Source organism: Hippocampus bargibanti, linkage group LG06, assembly GCF_051943395.1.
Source record: "Hippocampus bargibanti isolate YZ-2025 linkage group LG06, ASM5194339v1, whole genome shotgun sequence".
Lineage (NCBI taxonomy): Eukaryota > Metazoa > Chordata > Actinopteri > Syngnathiformes > Syngnathidae > Hippocampus > Hippocampus bargibanti.
Genome location: NC_142739.1, coordinates 30606247 through 30624257, shown reverse-complemented (window position 1 = coordinate 30624257; position 18011 = coordinate 30606247). Strand labels below are relative to the sequence as shown.

The 18011-nt window shown below is 44.9% G+C and overlaps 1 protein-coding gene across 2 annotated transcripts; it reads left to right on the top strand.

The window, feature by feature from the left end:
* The first annotated feature begins 355 nt into the window (after nt 1-355).
* ago3a (argonaute RISC catalytic component 3a) lies at nt 356-17072 on the top strand. 2 transcript variants are annotated; one of them, XM_088997915.1, is made up of 18 exons: nt 356-1057; nt 4711-4882; nt 4951-5071; nt 5548-5756; nt 8194-8330; nt 8741-8875; nt 9366-9453; nt 10517-10664; nt 10745-10864; nt 10949-11071; nt 11673-11806; nt 11884-12068; nt 12142-12301; nt 12763-13048; nt 13416-13550; nt 14446-14547; nt 15006-15205; nt 15746-17072. In XM_088997915.1, the coding sequence occupies exons 1-18, from the start codon at nt 1039-1041 to the stop codon at nt 15852-15854; spliced, it is 2583 nt and encodes an 860-aa protein (XP_088854041.1). In that variant the 5' UTR covers nt 356-1038; the 3' UTR covers nt 15855-17072. The 2 variants fall into 2 exon arrangements, with proteins under 2 accessions (XP_088854041.1, XP_088854040.1); XM_088997914.1 differs by having other exon boundaries at nt 10949-11092.
* The last annotated feature ends 939 nt before the right edge of the window (nt 17073-18011 follow it).

The following is an 18011-nucleotide window of genomic DNA, read 5'->3' as shown; positions in this document are numbered from 1 at the left end:
GTATTATTATTATTATTATTATTATTAAGTGACCTTGAGAGTTTTGAAAGGTGCTTATAAATCAAATGTATGATGATTATTATTATTAATTAATTAAATGAATCATTTCCTATGGTGATAATAGAACCTACTCGATCACCTGTATATTTAGATTTACATAATCAAGAAAACTCTCAATCACACAAAAAAAAATGTAAATAATGGAACACAAAAGTACCGGTAATCGATGACCTGATCAGCAGCATCACCGAGGACGTCATTGCACCTTAACAGGAAGTAGGGGGAGGAGCTTCAATCGTGACGTAAAGGAGCCAAAGCCGACATGCCCATATTTAGAGTCAAGAGAGGTCCCCGGCCAGGCGGCTTCACATTTCATCTGTCATCCCCCGGAAAAAAAATGCAACTCTTTCGGCGTCCACCGACGACTTGACAGCTGGATTTTATTTCATTTAATCATTCAATTATTTTCACTTTTGGCCAACCGGGTTGCCGAAAACTGCCGAGCCGGCAAAAGTGCCTGTTTGACTGTTTTTTTTTTTACTTCCCTCCCTCATAAAAGTAACCGTCACAATTCCAGCTCGTCGCCAGCCAGCCAGCCAGCGAGCTAAACGGCTAACGTTAGCCGGTTCGGTGCCTCTTCTTCGGCTTCCGGGAACTCTTCCACGGCGCCGCGATGACTTCCTGACCCGCGGCGATACTTTTTAATCACCCCTCCGCCCCTAAAAAAAGACTTCAGGAGCGAGCTAGCTTAAACCGAGAGGTACCGCGCTAACAGCGGGATTGGACTCGTTCCCAACGGCGAAGAGGTCGTGGAGGGGCGGCCTGAAGGCTTTGACAGTTTCCCCCCCCTCCCCAGTCAAAGAGGCCCGGAGCCCGCCGTTCAGGAGCCGCCGAGCCGCGGGGGGACACCGGCTTGAAGGGAGGAAAAGCCCGAGGAGGGACGACGCAAGACGGAACCGCGTAGCGTTTTTTATCTCGGTCATTTGTTTGCTTTTGTCAAGTGAGATCCGGGAAGTAAACCGGGCAGTGACCTCATGAATGGAAATCGGAACCACAGGTAAGACATTGACTTCCATTAGTCTTGTTTTAGTTTTCTCCGGGGCCTGGCAGGTCAACCGCCGGCCAAGTTGTTTACCGTAGCCGGGGAGACTGTCACCACATAAGTGGAAACGGAATAATGCGCTTTTTCGGAATAATGCGCTTTTACCCCGACATCCGTGGGGCAAAGTTCTTATCTTCGATATTAATTCGCGCCAGCAGTTGTTTGTATAAGCTCTCAGTCGTACAGGAGTGGTCCATCGATGAGAAGTTTTCTTCAGCCGGCATCTGTACTTCTTTCAAGGTGTCGGACCTTCCGCTTCTTATCCAAGATGCTTCGTCAGCAAACTAAAGTCTTTTGCTGGTAGTTTCGGCCCTATATATATATCCCTTCTGTCCAGACGTCTGTCTATTCTTTCCAGTGAATAAGCGCTTCCTGTCAGCGTGCTGTTATCCTACGTCACTTGTCGATAGTTGAATAGTCACCACAAATACAGCGATACCTTGGCTTCTGAATTTAATTGGTTCCCAGACAGTGTGTAAGGCGAAAAGTGTGTATTCCAAACATTCATTTCCCATAGGAAACCATTAAAATGAAAATAATCTGTTCCCAGGTCTCCATAAAACATAATGTTCTACTTTATAATTGTCTAAGCCTTAAAACTACACAAAATATGCCTTATTTTATGTATAATAAATGTGCTATGGTATTATAATTAAAGAAATAAACTGCACTGTATAATAACGTGGTTTGATTGACCTTTGTGAAGGTCATTGATGGCTTGATGGAATGGAGTGGCCGCTTTCATCAGCATTAAAGACTCGATGAGGAACGTAGCCTTCTTCTTTCACCATCTTGAGGAATGATTCCTTGTAAGCTTTGGCAGTTTTATTGTCAGAACTGGGTGCCGAATGACACTATGAATCCCTGTACGACGCTTAAAGTTCTCGAAGCATCCGTGGCTAGCCCTGAAATCATCAATGGATGACAAACTTCCAGGTTGCCTCTTGACGATATCCGAGTGAAGTCGCTGTGTTTTCACTGCGATCATTTTACCTGGTTCCTCATCAATCGTGTTCTGTTTAGCTGGCTTGATAGCTTTTTGCAGATGCGAGCAGATGGCTTGTGCGGGTTATTTGTGGAGCGTGATTGATGGGATAATTTAACCTTGCAGTCTACACTCTGCCTGTGAACTATCAATAAAGTTGAAACGAGTAAAAATGTCACTGTTTTTTCTATCCATTGTCTCACTATTTCTCTGTCGTCTGCCTATCTATTTATTATTTGCAGCTCTGTGTTTCTGTAACTCCCCCCCCCCTCCCTCACTGCTGCTTTCTTGACCAATCACGTGCGGCTTTAACCGAAGACTGGGGGCGGGGAATAGACAACAAAAACAAGTCGGCTTCCATTTCCTTGTTAGGAGAATGAGCGAGTTTGACAACGACACGTTGTGGCGCTCTGTGTGTATCCCGAAAATTAGTTTGTATGCCAAGATTAAATTTGCGTGAATTTAACGTTCGTAAGCCGAAAAGTTCGTTAGCCAAGCGTTCGTAGGCCGAGGTAGCACTGTATTTAGTTGTCAATTTAATTATTTGTGTATTTATTTGTCAATTTATTTATGTACTTAGTATTTCTATGTGTATTTGTACGTTTTTGTCACTGTCACTCGAATTCCAGGACCAACCAAATATTGCGTTTTAGGACTACATATACATTCAATGCAGTGGCTTAGAAAATTAGAAAGTAGAAAATTGTTTTATGGGCACCTGGGAATGGATTATTCTCATTTTCATGGTTTCCTATGGGACATTAATGTTTGGGATACACACTTTTCACCTTACACACTCTGTCTGGGAACCAATTAAGTTCGTAAGCCAAGGTATCACTGTAAATACAGAGACACATAAATGTGACTGGAGATCTGGCGTCAGATTGGCTTTCGGCGACGCTCCGGAGAGGCCCCGGAAAGGGGGCGTGGATGTAGGGACGGAGGGGGGCGGAGCCGGACGCCGCCGCTCAATCTGCGTTTGCGCATGTGACTGACGCCATTGTGCCGCGTTCCCACATCGCACAACAGCTGTATTGTGTGCAGGCGCCAGTCGGCCCCACGCTTTTTTTCAAAACTCATTCACTGCCGTTCACAAATGTATGTTGAAATAATGACGTAGATTAGAGCGCCATTCCCAAATTTATTCGGGTTTTGCTTTTTCTTGCCTGCGTGCCGATAAAGCGCTGGCCAGCCCCCTGGCAATGTTTTTCTCTTCCACAAGGGGGCAACATCCTCCCTCATTTCAAGCTCATATAATGATAATAATAATAATAATAATACATTTAATTTATAGGCGCCTTTCAAAACTCTCAAGGTCACTTTATAATAATAATAATAATAATACTACCGGATCAGTTTTTTTGTGGGTGGGCAGCGGCAGCCACATGCGCCAGCGTTCTCTTAACCCCGAAGTAACTCAAATAGAAGTCATTTGAAGTGATTTTACAAATTATGGACGCGACTTGTCCGGAGACGTCGGTTGTCCTCGAAGTGACTCAGTATTTCAATAGTCTGGTGACTACAAATGTTTTCCTCCCAAACTTGGAAGACTCAGCAGACACTAAAGTAGCTCGGCCATGTGTGCGGCACGTTTAAGTTTTTTTTGTTTTTTTTTTGTGGAGGCGGGGGCTAAAAGTGACTCATTTATGACATCTCAGTGTGATAAATACCTAAAATTCTCAAAGCGTGGAGAATACGCTGGTGTGTGAGCACTTGGAAATAATAAGAATGAAAGCATGAAATAGTCCCACAATGGGGACATTTGCTATCTACAGCCGCAGAATTGAAGGGGGCGGGGCTTGGGATGTCAAATAGTTTTTCAGCGTTTATTTAATTTATTTTGAATATTTCTTCTCTTCTTTCGGCTTTTCCTTTCAGGGTCGCCACAGCGAATCATTGTCCTCCATCTATCCCGCCTTTGTGCATCCTCTTCTCTCACACCAGCGTCCTTCATGTCCTCTTTGACCACATCCATAAACCTCCTCAGTTCAAGGCTCAGCATCCTTCTCCCGATATGTCCAAACCATCTCAGTCTGACTTTCTGTCCAAAGCCTGTAATCTGAGTTGTCCCTCTAATGTACTCCTTCTTCCCGATCCTATCCATCCTGGTCACTCCCAACGAAAAGCTCGACATCTTCAGCTCTGCTTCCTGTCATTTCTTCAGGGGCACCGTCTCCATCATGGCTGCTCTCAGCACTGTTTTATACACTTTTCCTTTCATCCAAGCTGAAAGCCTTCTATCACAAAACAAAATAAAATAAAAAAAATAATAGTTTTCTTGAAGTAAAAAAAAACATTTAAAAATGTCTCCAGCTATTATTATAATGTAAAAAAAAAAAAATATAAGCGTTGATTAAAAAAAAGGAAAATATTTATTTTGAACCAAAAAAAATCATAAAAATATAAATAAAATAAATAAATACATTATAATTATAAAAATGTAATAAAGAAAAAAAACCCCATCTGTGCTAGTTGATTCTCGTGTGTTTTTCCCTGCGTAGTCGCATCCACGTCAATAAAGTTCTGTTTTTCCTCACCGTCAGATGTGTTACCAGAAGTCGCCTTTCAAAGTACACCCCTCTCCCCCCCCCCCGCCCTTTTTTTTCTTGCGGCGTTCCGACAGGAGCGGTTGGGGCCCAGTCCCTGTTCGCCATGCCTCGGCGTCCCGGCTACGGCACCACGGGCAAGCCCATCAAGCTGCTGGCCAACTGCTTCCAGGTGGAGATCCCCAAGATGGACGTCTACCTCTACGAGGTGGACATCAAGCCTGACAAGTGCCCTCGGCGGGTCAACAGGTGGGTCAGCGTTAGCAACTCGTGAGCAAAACTCCGCGTGTGAACGTCGTTTGGCTTTTTTGTCACAGGGAGGTGGTGGACTCCATGGTGCAGCACTTCAAGGTGACCATCTTCGGGGATCGCAGGCCGGTCTACGATGGCAAGAGGAGCCTGTACACCGCCAACCCGCTGCCCGTGGCGCCCACAGGGGTCAGAACGCCATCTTATCATCGTAATAATCAGCATCATCATAAAGATAATAATAAAAACGCTAAAAAAAATCAGAAAAAAATCTTTAAAAAATAAATAAAATAAAAATATACAAATATACAAGTATACAAATATACAAATGAAAAAATATAAAAATGAAAAAATGGAAAAAATGAAAAGATATAAAAATATAAAAATGAAAAAATGAAAAATATAAAAATTAAAAAAATAAATAAAATAAAAATATACAAATATACAAATATACAACTATACAAGTATACAAATATATAAATGAAAAAATGAAAAATATAAAAATTAAAAAAAATATGTAAATAAAAAATAATTAAAAAAAATTCTATTTCTTTAAATTTCTTTATCTCATTTTATTTATTTATCTCATGTTATTTATTTATTGATTCCTTGTGCGTTCTACATACTTGGCCAGTGAAGATTGTGAAGATTGTGCTTGTTTTCAGGTGGACCTGGACGTCACCCTGCCGGGCGAGGGTGGCAAAGATCGTCCCTTCAAGGTGTCCATCAAGTTTGTGTCTCTGGTGAGCTGGCACATGCTGCACGAAGTGCTGACGGGCCGAAGCGTGGCCGAGCCGCTGGAGTTGGACAAGCCCATTAGTACCAACCCAGTGCACGCCGTCGACGTGGTCCTCAGACACCTGCCGTCCATGAAGTGAGTTGGATTATTGGTCAACAGATTTTAATTTTGAATTAACATATTTTACGGTCTATAAGGGCCACCCAAAAGCCTTGATGGTCTTCAAAACATGACCCTGTGCCTTATACGCTTATATGTGAAGTCATATTGAATCACAACGGGTCTCGCGACGACTGTCAGAAGCCACCCCCCCTTTAGAAGAAGTAGTACCGTAGCGCCTTCTAATGTGGTGTGCCTTATACAGGTAACATCCGACTTACGACCAACTTCCGTTCCGACCAAACGGTTGTATGTCAAAATGGTCGTAAGTCAAAATACATTGAAAATGTTGAATAAAGACTCCGAGGCTAAATGACATGGGTATGTAGGGGTCTGGAGGTCATGATCGTAAGTATGGGTGGTCGTAAGTCGAGCTGGTCATAAATTGGGTGTGACCTGTATTGATAAAGAGTCATACAATACTGGGAACATCCGACTTACGACTGAGTTCTGTTCCGACCAAACGGTCGTAAGTCAGAATGGTCGTAAGTCGAAATCCATTCAAAATGTTGACTCGAGACTCGGAGGCTAAATGACTTGCAAACTCCTCTCTCTGGTGCGATCACACAGTCGATTGCTGTGCAAGAGTGAGATGCTGGCTGGCTGGCCAAAACTGTGGTACGCGTCGGTGACCTGCTAGCGCCTTGCGGTGCCAGGCGTAGAATTCACATTTTTAAAATAAGTAAGTAAGTACGGGTGGCCATAAGTCGAGCCGGTCGTAAGTCGGATGTTACCTGTATAGCTCCTTACCCATACAATTTAGGAATTAACACTTTTTTTCTGATGAAAGATGACAGTCTCAGGTTTCTAACTCTGCATTCAATGTTGATGTCGTCCTAAAATGTAATAATCTCTGAGTCCTGGAATTTGAGTGACAATGACAAAAACCCTGGCACGGGAGTGGACACATTTTTGCACATCCACTGGCAGTCAATGAGTTATTTTTTTTTTCAGTAATTCATATCAACATCTCTGCCCGACATCTTAAAAAAAATAGGTTGTGTCCGCTCTGGCTTAATATCAGGCCAACGGAAATCACAGCAGGCTCAGCGAGACCACCCACCCCCATAACGCGTTATCACTTTGGCGAGCTCCGGCAAAAGGGCTTGTTCTCTCGTCATCTCGCCGTGGGATTCTATAAAGGCGTTATCGGGAAAGCCGTTTCTCTCCATCTTTCATTTGGGTTTTGTTGACAGCCGCCCTGCTATCGCGTTGGCATCCTGACGCGGCAATACGGTGCGCCCTTTGCACCTCTGCGCCACAACGGCGGATAATAAGAGATCACCCTCATCGGCCTTCTGGGTATCTTTCGTTTTGACGTGTTGTCATGATACTTATTAGTGGTCATTGTTTTTCTCTGAAATAGTGAACGCTGACACGTGTGGCTGCTGCTGCTCACCCAGGAAAAATATCCTGTGACTGTAAAGACAGTTTTGATAGGCGCTTATAAATGAAATGTATTATTATTATTATTAAAAATATACAACCAGGTCACCTCAGCAGAGCATTTTAGTGGAACCGCAAGTTTTGGTGGCTTCTGCCTGTTGATTTAACCACAGGTGTCCAAGTCAAGGCCTGGGGGCCAAATCTGGCCCGGCACATCATTTTATTCGGCCCGCCAAAGCAAATAAAAGTTGGGAAATTCTATGCTCATCTATCGCGTTAGCTAGGTAGCAAGCGGTCTAGCGAACGAGCTAGCTAGTGAGTGTGTTCGCTAGCCCTCTTTCTATTGAGCTAGCTGGCTAATCCCTCACATCACCTATGTCAAAGTGGGGTCCAAATCTGGCCCGCCACATCATTTTATTCGGACCGTGAAAGCAAATCAAACTTGAGAAATTCAATGCTCCTCTATCGAGCTAGCTAGGTCGCCAGTAAGATAGCGATCGAGCTAGCTAGTGAGTGAGCAAGCTAGCTAGCCCTCTTTCTATTCAGAAATCTGGCTCATCCCTGACATCACAGGTGTCCAAGTCAAGGACAGCTATTGAGTGAGCTAGTCAAATGTCATGATCATCTATCGAGCTAGCTAACTAGCTAGCTAGTAAATGAGCTAGCTAGTGACTGACTCGATAGATAAGCATGGAATTTCACAAGTTTGATTTCTATTCAGATAGCGAGCTAATCTCTTACACCACAGGTGTCCATGTCAAGGCCCCGGGGCCAAATCCAGGCCGCCGCATTATTTTATTCGGCCCGCCAAACCGAATCAAATTCTATGCTCATCTATCGAGTTAGCTAGGGAGCAAGCGAGCTAGCGATCAAGCTAGTTGGTGCGCGAGCTAGCTAGCCCTCTTTCTATTCAGATAGCCGGATGATCGCGGAAATGTGCTAATTGTCGACGGTGATTCCACATGATTGACACGATGATGACTTTATGCATGACTTTAAACTTGGCCCCACTTCCACCCCCACTCAGGTACACGCCGGTGGGCCGCTCCTTCTTCTCGGCTCCAGAGGGCTACGACCACCCCCTGGGCAGCGGCCGCGAGGTTTGGTTCGGCTTCCACCAATCGGTGCGGCCCGCCATGTGGAAGATGATGCTCAACATCGACGGTAGGTGGCAGCTCGCCGACTTTGGCGCCTGAAGCGACTGACGCTTTTTTGTTTGTTTGCGGTTGGAAGGAAGGAAGGGAGGGGGAGGTCCTTTGGGGCCTGATGGGAGCCGACTAATCTGTTGCTATGGAAACTGGCCAGGGTGTTGCTATGTGGTTATCATGGTGCGTGGGTGGGGGTGGGGCAACATGGAGCATTTCCTTTAACCCCCCCCCCCCGAGTGATACCTCGGTTTACGAACCCCTTGGCTTACAAACTTTTCGGTTTACGAACGTTACATTGATGAAAATTTTACCTTGGCATACAAACTATTTTTCGGGATACACACGGAGCTGCCACAATGAGTGATATGTCATTTGCGAACGAGCCCGCTCTCCTAACGTGACTCGTGCCTTTTTTTTCTCCGTCAGTGTCCGCCACCGCCTTTTATAAGGCGCAGCCGGTTATCCAGTTTATGTGCGAAGTGCTGGACATCCACAACATTGACGAGCAGCCCCGCCCTCTCACCGACTCGCACCGGGTCAAATTCACCAAAGAAATTAAAGGTAAAAAGGCTGTCGGAGATGTTTCGGTCGGACACTGTGGATGAAGGCTCCAACACAGAAAGATTGTCTTTTACTGCCGGAAGGAGAGGCAGCCATTCATGGCAGACGCCTGAATTCTGCAGCCCTCTGCCAAGCCATTTATTGAGAGTATATGCAAATTTACTGATCAATTTGTAAGCTGGCTAATGAGCTCTTCCTGTGAAGGAGTTTCAAGTCGTAAATTACTGCTGTGATAGAGGAGTTTCCCAAGTCCTAAATTCTGTCCGAGGCCAGATCTCTTAGATGAAGATGACAGGCTAACAGGCTGTGTCTGTTGACCTCGGATTGACCCCAAGTTTCTCTGTGCTTCAACTGTGTACTCGAGTCACACGTGTTCACCAAGCATATAACAGCATGAAACTTTGAAATATGATCACTTCTTATTCTCTCTAATCTCTGTCGGAGACCCAAAGTGATTAAAAAAGGGACAAAAATGTATTTTGTTGGTCAGGTTTGAAGGTTGAAGTGACGCACTGCGGAACCATGCGAAGGAAGTACCGCGTCTGCAACGTGACCCGGAGGCCGGCCAGTCATCAAACGTGAGTCACCGTCTCGGCCGGGGTGGGCGGGGTTCCGTGGGGTCACTTCAACCAGCTGCACCGTTGGCGAAGCAGTCGACCGCCATGTTTGCCAACTGACTCATGTCGGAGTCATCCAAGTAGGGAAGCATCCATTAACTCATTCACTGCCATTCACCAAATTTATTCGGGAATTGAAATTGCAACGTAGAGCGCCATTCCAAAATTTGTTGTTTTTTTTTTGTCTTGCTTGGGTGCCGATAAAGCGCTGGCCACACCTCTGGTGATGTTTTTCTTCTCTTCCACAAGGGGGCAGCATTTCCCTTTTTTCCATTTTAGTGCTTTGTTCCATCTTCATCTGTTCTTATATATACCCATATGTATGTATTGCATTGTATTTTGTAAAGCCGCCCTCATTTCAAGCTCACATCACTCCAGACCCATATCATTTAGGAATTAACTCTGTTTTTCTGATGAAAAGCTGTGATGAAAAACCCTGGCGTGAACACTTTTTTTCATATCTGGCAGTGAATGAGTTAATCACAAGAAATAATACATTTCATTTCATAAGCGCCTTAAAGGACAACCGACGTCACTTTTTTGTTTCCTAACTGACATCAGAAAAACGTTTTATAGCATCCAAAATAGCCAAAACACACAGAATGATATTTTGAGTCAAATGCAAAACAGCAATAAAAATGACTTCAAGTGTCCAAAATCTGCAAAAAAATGAGCTGCGAATTGGGCATTTTCAGAAAGTCCCGCCCCCAGTTTGTGACGTCACGCCAAGACGTCTTGCATTGCTGGAGAATCAAAACAATGGCTTCAGATTCGGAGAATATGCTTTCTTGTTACACATCCAGTTATGAATATGATTCAAATAGTTCTGAAGTGGAAAGCATGCATGTTTGCAATCGATTAAAGAATTTATTCCGCGCCATTTTGAGGCAACATTGGGGGGAAATGGATCACCCAAAAAGAGGCAGAAAATGGCGTCCAAGCTCCTGTGAGGAATTAATCAGCCCGTTTCCACAGGCTGATAAATTCCTTCCTTTGCGGCTTGTATTTCTTTATTTTGTTGCAGGTTCCCCCTCCAACTGGAGAACGGGCAGACCGTGGAGCGCACGGTAGCCCAGTACTTCAGGGAAAAGTACAGCCTGCAGCTCAAGTACCCCCACCTGCCTTGTCTGCAGGTGGGCCAGGAGCAAAAACATACCTACCTGCCCCTGGAGGTAAGCCAGAACATCCATCCAAAATAATCACGAGAGGAACTCTCCGCCATTGTTGTTGTTGTTGTTGTTGTTGATGCTAGGTGTGCAACATAGTAGCCGGTCAGCGATGCATCAAGAAACTGACGGATAACCAGACCTCCACCATGATCAAGGCCACGGCTCGTTCCGCACCCGACAGACAGGAAGAGATCAGCAGGCTGGTGAGCCCCCAAAATTTCCATTGGGTCCGACTCGGGGCTTTGAAGCTGACCTTTTTGCCCCCCGTTCCGTTCTTTTGATTCCAGGTACGCAGCGCCAACTATGACGCCGACCCCTTTGTCCAGGAGTTTCAGTTCAAAGTGCGCGACGAGATGGCCCACGTGACGGGGCGAGTGCTACCCGCCCCCATGCTGCAATACGGCGGCAGGGTGAGCACAGAGCACTTTATGGTACCTTTCTTTTCAATCACAAACATTTTTTCGTCTGTCGTGCTGATGTGGGGCGGGGGAGGGGGGCATTAAACACGTCGGCTTCTGTTTTTTGTTTTGTTTGTGGCTCAATCTCTTACCGTTGGGCGTTGAAGGCATTTTTAAAGCAAAGTAATCGGATGGATGGATAGAAGCTAGCTAGATACATGGATGGATGATAAAAGCTAGCTAGCTACATAGATTTATGGAAGCTAGCTAGCTGGATGGATAGATGGAAGCTTGCTAGCTCGCTACATGGATGGATGGAAGCTAGCTAGCTAGCTACATGGATGGATAGATAAAAATAGGTGAGACTGAGCCACAATGTGAATTAACATCTGCCTGTCTCAATTGGGTCGAGTGAATGTGTTTGTCGTGGGAATGGTGAGAAAAGTTTTGGCAAATTTACATCATGAGTTGGGTGACGATGCACCCTCTTCTGATCGGCCAATATTTAATGTCTGAGTCTATGTGTGCGTGTTTGTTTCTAGCCGCTAAACGTCTGCACCTTTAAGTCCACAACTCACCGGTACACGCGGTGAGACTGCACGTGTCATTTCAGAACCGCACAGTGGCCACGCCCAGTCACGGCGTTTGGGACATGAGGGGCAAGCAGTTCCACACCGGCGTGGAGATCAAGATGTGGGCCATCGCCTGCTTCGCTACGCAGCGCCAGTGTCGCGAAGACATTCTCAAGTCAGAAGAGTTAAAAAAAACTGGGGGGGGGGGGGGCGTCTACGATTTGGTCACGTGACTGCATGTGCGTTATTTAGGGCCTTCACGGACCAGCTGCGCAAGATCTCCAAGGACGCCGGCATGCCCATCCAGGGCCAGCCGTGCTTCTGCAAGTACGCCCAGGGAGCGGACAGCGTGGAGCCCATGTTCAGACACCTGAAGAACACCTACTCGGGCCTGCAGCTCATCATCGTCATCCTGCCCGGCAAAACACCCGTCTACGGTAACGCCGCCGTGTCGGCCTCGCTTGGGGGCGGAGTGGTACAACCTGACTCCTCCTCTCCCTCCGCGTCCAGCCGAAGTAAAGCGTGTGGGGGACACCCTGCTGGGCATGGCCACGCAGTGCGTCCAGGTGAAGAACGTGGTCAAGACGTCCCCTCAGACCCTCTCCAACCTTTGCCTCAAGATCAACGTCAAGCTGGGGGGCATCAACAACATCCTGGTGCCGCACCAAAGGTAGCCCGCTATATTTGCAAAATGACTGGAGAAGTACAGACGCTCCCCAAATTACGATCGAGATACATTCCGAACGGTCGTACGTAAGCTGAATTTGTTCGTAAGTTGAATCACTACTATATTTTGTATGAAATGCATGTTTAAGATTTATATAAGCACGTTTAAGGCAAAAATATTCATATGTACTGTTGTTCGTAAGGTGAATTTGTTCATAAGTTGCTTCAGTGCTATATTTTGTATGAAATGTCTATTTAAGGCTTATATAAGTATGTTTAAGGTTTATATAAGCACGTTTAAGGCAAGAATATTCGTATGTACCGTTGTTCATAAGGTGAATTTGTTCTTAAGTTGCTTCAGTGCGATATTTTGTCTGAACCACCAACGGTAAATCTTCCCTCCTTTCGGCTCTCGAACGCCCTCGAACAATGGCCGCCGCTCATTTGTCACGCTTCTCCCGGCAGGCCGTCGGTGTTCCAGCAGCCGGTCATCTTCTTGGGCGCCGACGTGACCCACCCGCCCGCCGGAGATGGCAAGAAGCCGTCCATTGCGGCGGTGGTGGGCAGCATGGACGCCCACCCCAGCCGCTACTGCGCCACCGTGCGGGTGCAGCGGCCCCGGCAGGAGGTGATCCAGGATCTGGCCTCCATGGTGCGCGAGCTGCTCATCCAGTTCTACAAGTCCACCCGTTACAAGCCCACCCGCATCATCTTCTACAGGGACGGAGTGTCTGAAGGACAGTTCAGACAGGTCAGCTTCCAACTTTCCACATATGACATCCAGAGCACAAAACGTCCGTCTTGACTTCAAAATGGAAGTCAAGACTGTTTTTGTGGTTTACATACAACAATTTGACATTTTGGTTGGGACTTTAGCAAGCAAAATGGCACTTGACAGGCTTGATTTGCTTTCACGGGCCGAATAAAATGACGTGAAGGGCCAGATTTGGCCCTCGGGCCTCGACTTTGAAACCTGTCTGAAATTTCAGGATGAACACATTTTTTTGCATTCATTTTGATCCAAAAGCATGAATTAAAAGAATCTTTTTCTCCACACGTGCGTTTGCTAGTTAGCGTCATTTCTCGTTTGCGATGACCGCTCTTTTGTTGTCGTCCAGGTGCTGTATTACGAGCTGCTGGCCATTCGCGAGGCCTGCATCAGCCTGGAGAAGGAGTACCAGCCGGGCATCACCTACATCGTGGTGCAAAAACGCCACCACACGCGCCTCTTCTGCGCCGACCGCAACGAACGCGTACGTAAACCCCCGAACGCCCCCCGCCTGCTCTGCGCAAAAGCTCTCGAGGCTCCCGTCGTTCCCGCAAGTAGCGCTCCGCAAAAAAGCATTTGGTGCCATTCAGCTACGGAGTGGCACTCCCGGAAGGAATAAATATAGTCATAATAATCTAAGCGCCTTTCAAGACTCTCACGGTCACTTTACAGTCACAGGATGAGTTTTTCTGCGGGTGAGCAGCGGCAGACACATGCGGCAGCGTTCACTCAACCCAGAAGTAACTCAAATAGATAGAAATCTAGCTAACAGATAGCCAGCTAGACAGTTAGCTAACTAGCTAGATATCCACATAATAATAAGAATAATGCATTTCATTTATCGGCGCCTTTCAAAACTCTCAAGGTCACTTTACAGTCACAGGATAAGTTTTTCTGTGGGTGAACAGCGGCAGCCACACGCGCCAGCATTCACTCAAATAGAAAGAAAGCTAGCGAGCTAGCTAATAGATGGCTAGCTAGGTATATACTGTATATAATAGATCACTAGTAGATAGCCATTGAGATTGTTAGCTAGCTCGCTACTAGGTATATACCGTATATAATAGATCTCTAATAGATAACCATTGAGATTGCTAGCTAGCTTGCTATATATCTAACGTACCTAAAAGACATAGCTAATACATAGCCAGCTACATCGCTAGCCAGATAACGAATAGATTGCAAATGGATAGCAAATAGATAGCCAGCTAGCTACCTAGCTGATAGATACTTATGGATAGCAAATAGATAGCGAGCTAGCTACCTAGCTGATATATACTTATGGATAGCAAATAGATAGCCAGCTAGGTAGCTAAATAGCATTTATACATATACATACGGCAGAAAGGATTGTTGTTTATCAGCAATGTGTTTGCTAGGTCGGACGCAGCGGAAACATCCCCGCCGGTACGACGGTGGACACGGACATCACGCATCCGTATGAATTTGACTTTTACCTCTGCAGCCACGCTGGAATCCAGGTGAGCCTTCTGATGATCTTTGACTGCTGCACCTGCGCTCGTCGGACGACCGATCCGTTTACGCTCACCGTCGCACTTGAAGGCACCGCCTGTTCTTTCGTCAGCATTAATTCATTTACTGCCATTCGGAAATTGAAAACACAGTCATACCTCAGCTCATTGGTTCCCAGAAAGTGCGTCAGGCGAAAAGTTTGTCTGCCGAACATTGATTTTCCATGAGAAACCATTAAAATGAGAATAATCCGTTCCCATCCTCTTTTTTTTTTTTTTTACTGCTAAAAGAAGAGAGTGTAATGTTTGTTACGCTGCATTGAATGTTGATGTCGTCCTAAAAGTGAATATTGTGTGGGTCCTGGAATTGGAGTGACAATGACAAAAACCCTGGCACTGCACCGGACGCCTCTTTTTGCGCATCGTCTGGCAGTCAATGACCTAAAATGGCTCCTTGTTGTTTTCAGGGCACCAGCCGACCGTCCCACTACCACGTGCTGTGGGACGACAACTGCTTCACGGCCGACGAGTTCCAGCTGCTCACCTACCAGTTGTGCCACACCTACGTGCGCTGCACCCGCTCCGTCTCCATCCCGGCGCCCGCCTACTACGCCCACTTGGTGGCCTTCCGCGCCCGCTACCATCTGGTGGACAAAGAGCACGACAGGTCAGTCACTCGCATACATTCATTCACTCGTTCACAAATTGATTCGGGAATATAAAATATGACGTAGACCGCCATTCTCAAATTTGTTTGGGTGCCGATAAAGCGCTGCAAATGAGTTATGGCTGTCTAGCTAGTTAGCTAACTGTCTACATGGCTATCTGTTAGCTAGCTGGCTCGCTTTCTATCTATTTGAACTACTTCTGGGTTGAGTGAACGCTGGTGCATGTGGCTGCCGCTGCTCACCCGCATAAAAAAAAAACGATCCTGCGACTTTCGATGAGAAGGTTTCTTCAGTCGTCATCTGTACTTCTTTGAAGGTGTCGGACGTTTCGCCTCCTCCTTCAGTTTTTTTTAGAAAAAAAAACCACACAAAGGATGCTTGTCTCGCTAGTTGGCTTATCTCGCTAGCTAGTTAGCTAAATTAGCTAGCCAGATATAACTATCTCGCTACCTAATCTCGCTAGGTAGCAACCCCCCGCAGTTTTGCTGTCAATGTTTGATGTTTGCTTTCTTGTCCCCCCCGCCGCCGCCACCGCGCAGCGCCGAGGGCAGCCACGTATCAGGTCAGAGTAACGGCCGAGACCCGCAGGCCTTGGCCAAGGCGGTCCAGATCCACCACGACACCCTTCGGACCATGTACTTCGCCTGAGCTGTGCCTGACCGCCGCCATTTTGCATCGTACTCACTCACACACACACACACACACACACTTAGTGAATCAGGACCGACACTGTGCAGAGGGAATCGGGGAAAAGGAGGCGTCGGCAACCCCACACTGGATCAAGGAGACACGAAAAAAAAATGCTGCTTTTAACCAAGAAAAAAAACAAAACAAAACTCGGCACTAATATGCAATAGAAACCAGCCAACGTTGTTTTTTTATTCTTCTTCTCTTGTCCCTTTATGTCCACTTGTCTTTGTTGTCCCTCGCTCGCTTGCTCGTCCCCCCGTTTCTATTCTGGCACCTCCAAACCAATTCACAAGCCGCAGTACTTTTACTACTTGTTTTATTTTATTTTATTTTTATTTTTGTGTTGTTTTGTTGTTATTTAGTTATTTTATTATTTTCTTTTCTTTTGAATTTTTGTCCTGGTGTTTGTGTTGTGAAGCAACTTCCGTCCCGCTCATAAAATGAGCAGTTCTTTGAGCACACCGCCACCTGCTGGCGAGGAGGTGCAACTGCTTAGACGCCTCACTGCATTCTTTTTCTGCTGTGGGCCAAAAAACACCCCAAAAAAATCGAATTGACCTTTAAAAATCGGGATGATTTTTTTTCATCCTCTTTATGAAATGCATCATATCATTTTTTAACTTTTTTTCTCCTGTTCCATAAGACGTTATCTCATTCACTGCCAGACGATGTGCAAAAATCTCCATCTAATATTTTAATACCAATAGAAACAAATTATAGGACATCTTTGACAATCTAAAGTTTTTTTTTTCGATTGACTTCCAGACTTTAAAAATGTATTATTATTATTATTTTAAACACCTTTATTTCTGCAATTGATCATGCAAGCGGTCATGTCAATTATTTTGTAACAAAATACCAAAAGCAAGAGCAGAGGGGCCTTCATTTTTAAAATAGAAAAAAAACGGGAAATGCTGCCACCTTGTGGAAAAGAATAAACATTGCCAGAGGTCTGGCCAACGCTGAATCGGCACCTAAGCATGGAAAAAAAATAAACCCGAACAAATTCGGGAAATGTGTTTGTCCTATTTTCAATTCCCGAATATATTCGTGAATGGCAGTGAATGGGATTTAAATTGATTTTTTTAAGTAATAATAATAAATAATAATAATACATTTCATTTATAAGCTTACACACATTGTAGGGTGACTTCTTTTTTGTTTTGTTTTTTACATATTTTTTTTTTTTTGACAAATTAGCATTTTTTTTTTGCATTGCACTTTAAAAAAAATCAGTCTATTTTAATACCAATAGACACAAATTATAGGACATTTTTGACAATCCATAATTTATTAATTTGTTTTGTCGATTCCAGACTTTAAAAATCTACTTTTTAGCACCTTTATTTGTGCAATTAAAAATCCAATCAATGCTATTAATTTGTAACAAAATACAGTGATACCTTGGCTTACGAACTTAATTGGTTCCCAGAGTGTGGAAGGTGAAAAGTGTGTATCCCAAAAATTTATTTCACATAGGAAACCATTAAAATGAGAATAATCCGTTCCCAGGTCCCCATAAAACATCATTTTCTACTAAATAAGCCTTAAAACTACACAAAATACAGTGACACCTCAGCTCATGAAGTTAATTGGTTCCCAGACAGTGGTTAAGGCGAAAAGTGTGTATCCCAAAATTAAGTTCGTAGGCCGAGGTTCTACTGTACAAAAAGCAGGAGCAACGGTCGCTTCAATTGTAAAATGGGTCCATTTAATTTAATATAATCCATCATGACGACCAATTCGACTTTACAATTGCTCAATTTTGCTCTTGGCGTAACAAAAATATTACATTGGGATTTTTCGTCCATTTTATGAAAAAAAAATTGATTTGACCAGTTTTCCTCATCTACATTCGTCTATCACAGCCATACTGAGATTTTAAACCAGATTTTAAGTATTAACACTTTGTAGCCATTATGTGTTTTTATAACCCCGCCCCCCCCTTTTTTGTTTTGTTTTTATGTTGCATCACCTGTCGCTTTGACCTTTCCCTTGACCTTGTTGCAAACGTTCCGTTTCCCTGCCACTGCTTTGTTTTATTATAAAAAGGGGGAAAAAAACGGAAATAATCGGCACGTTTGGCTCGACGGTTGCCGACTCGAAGACACCGTT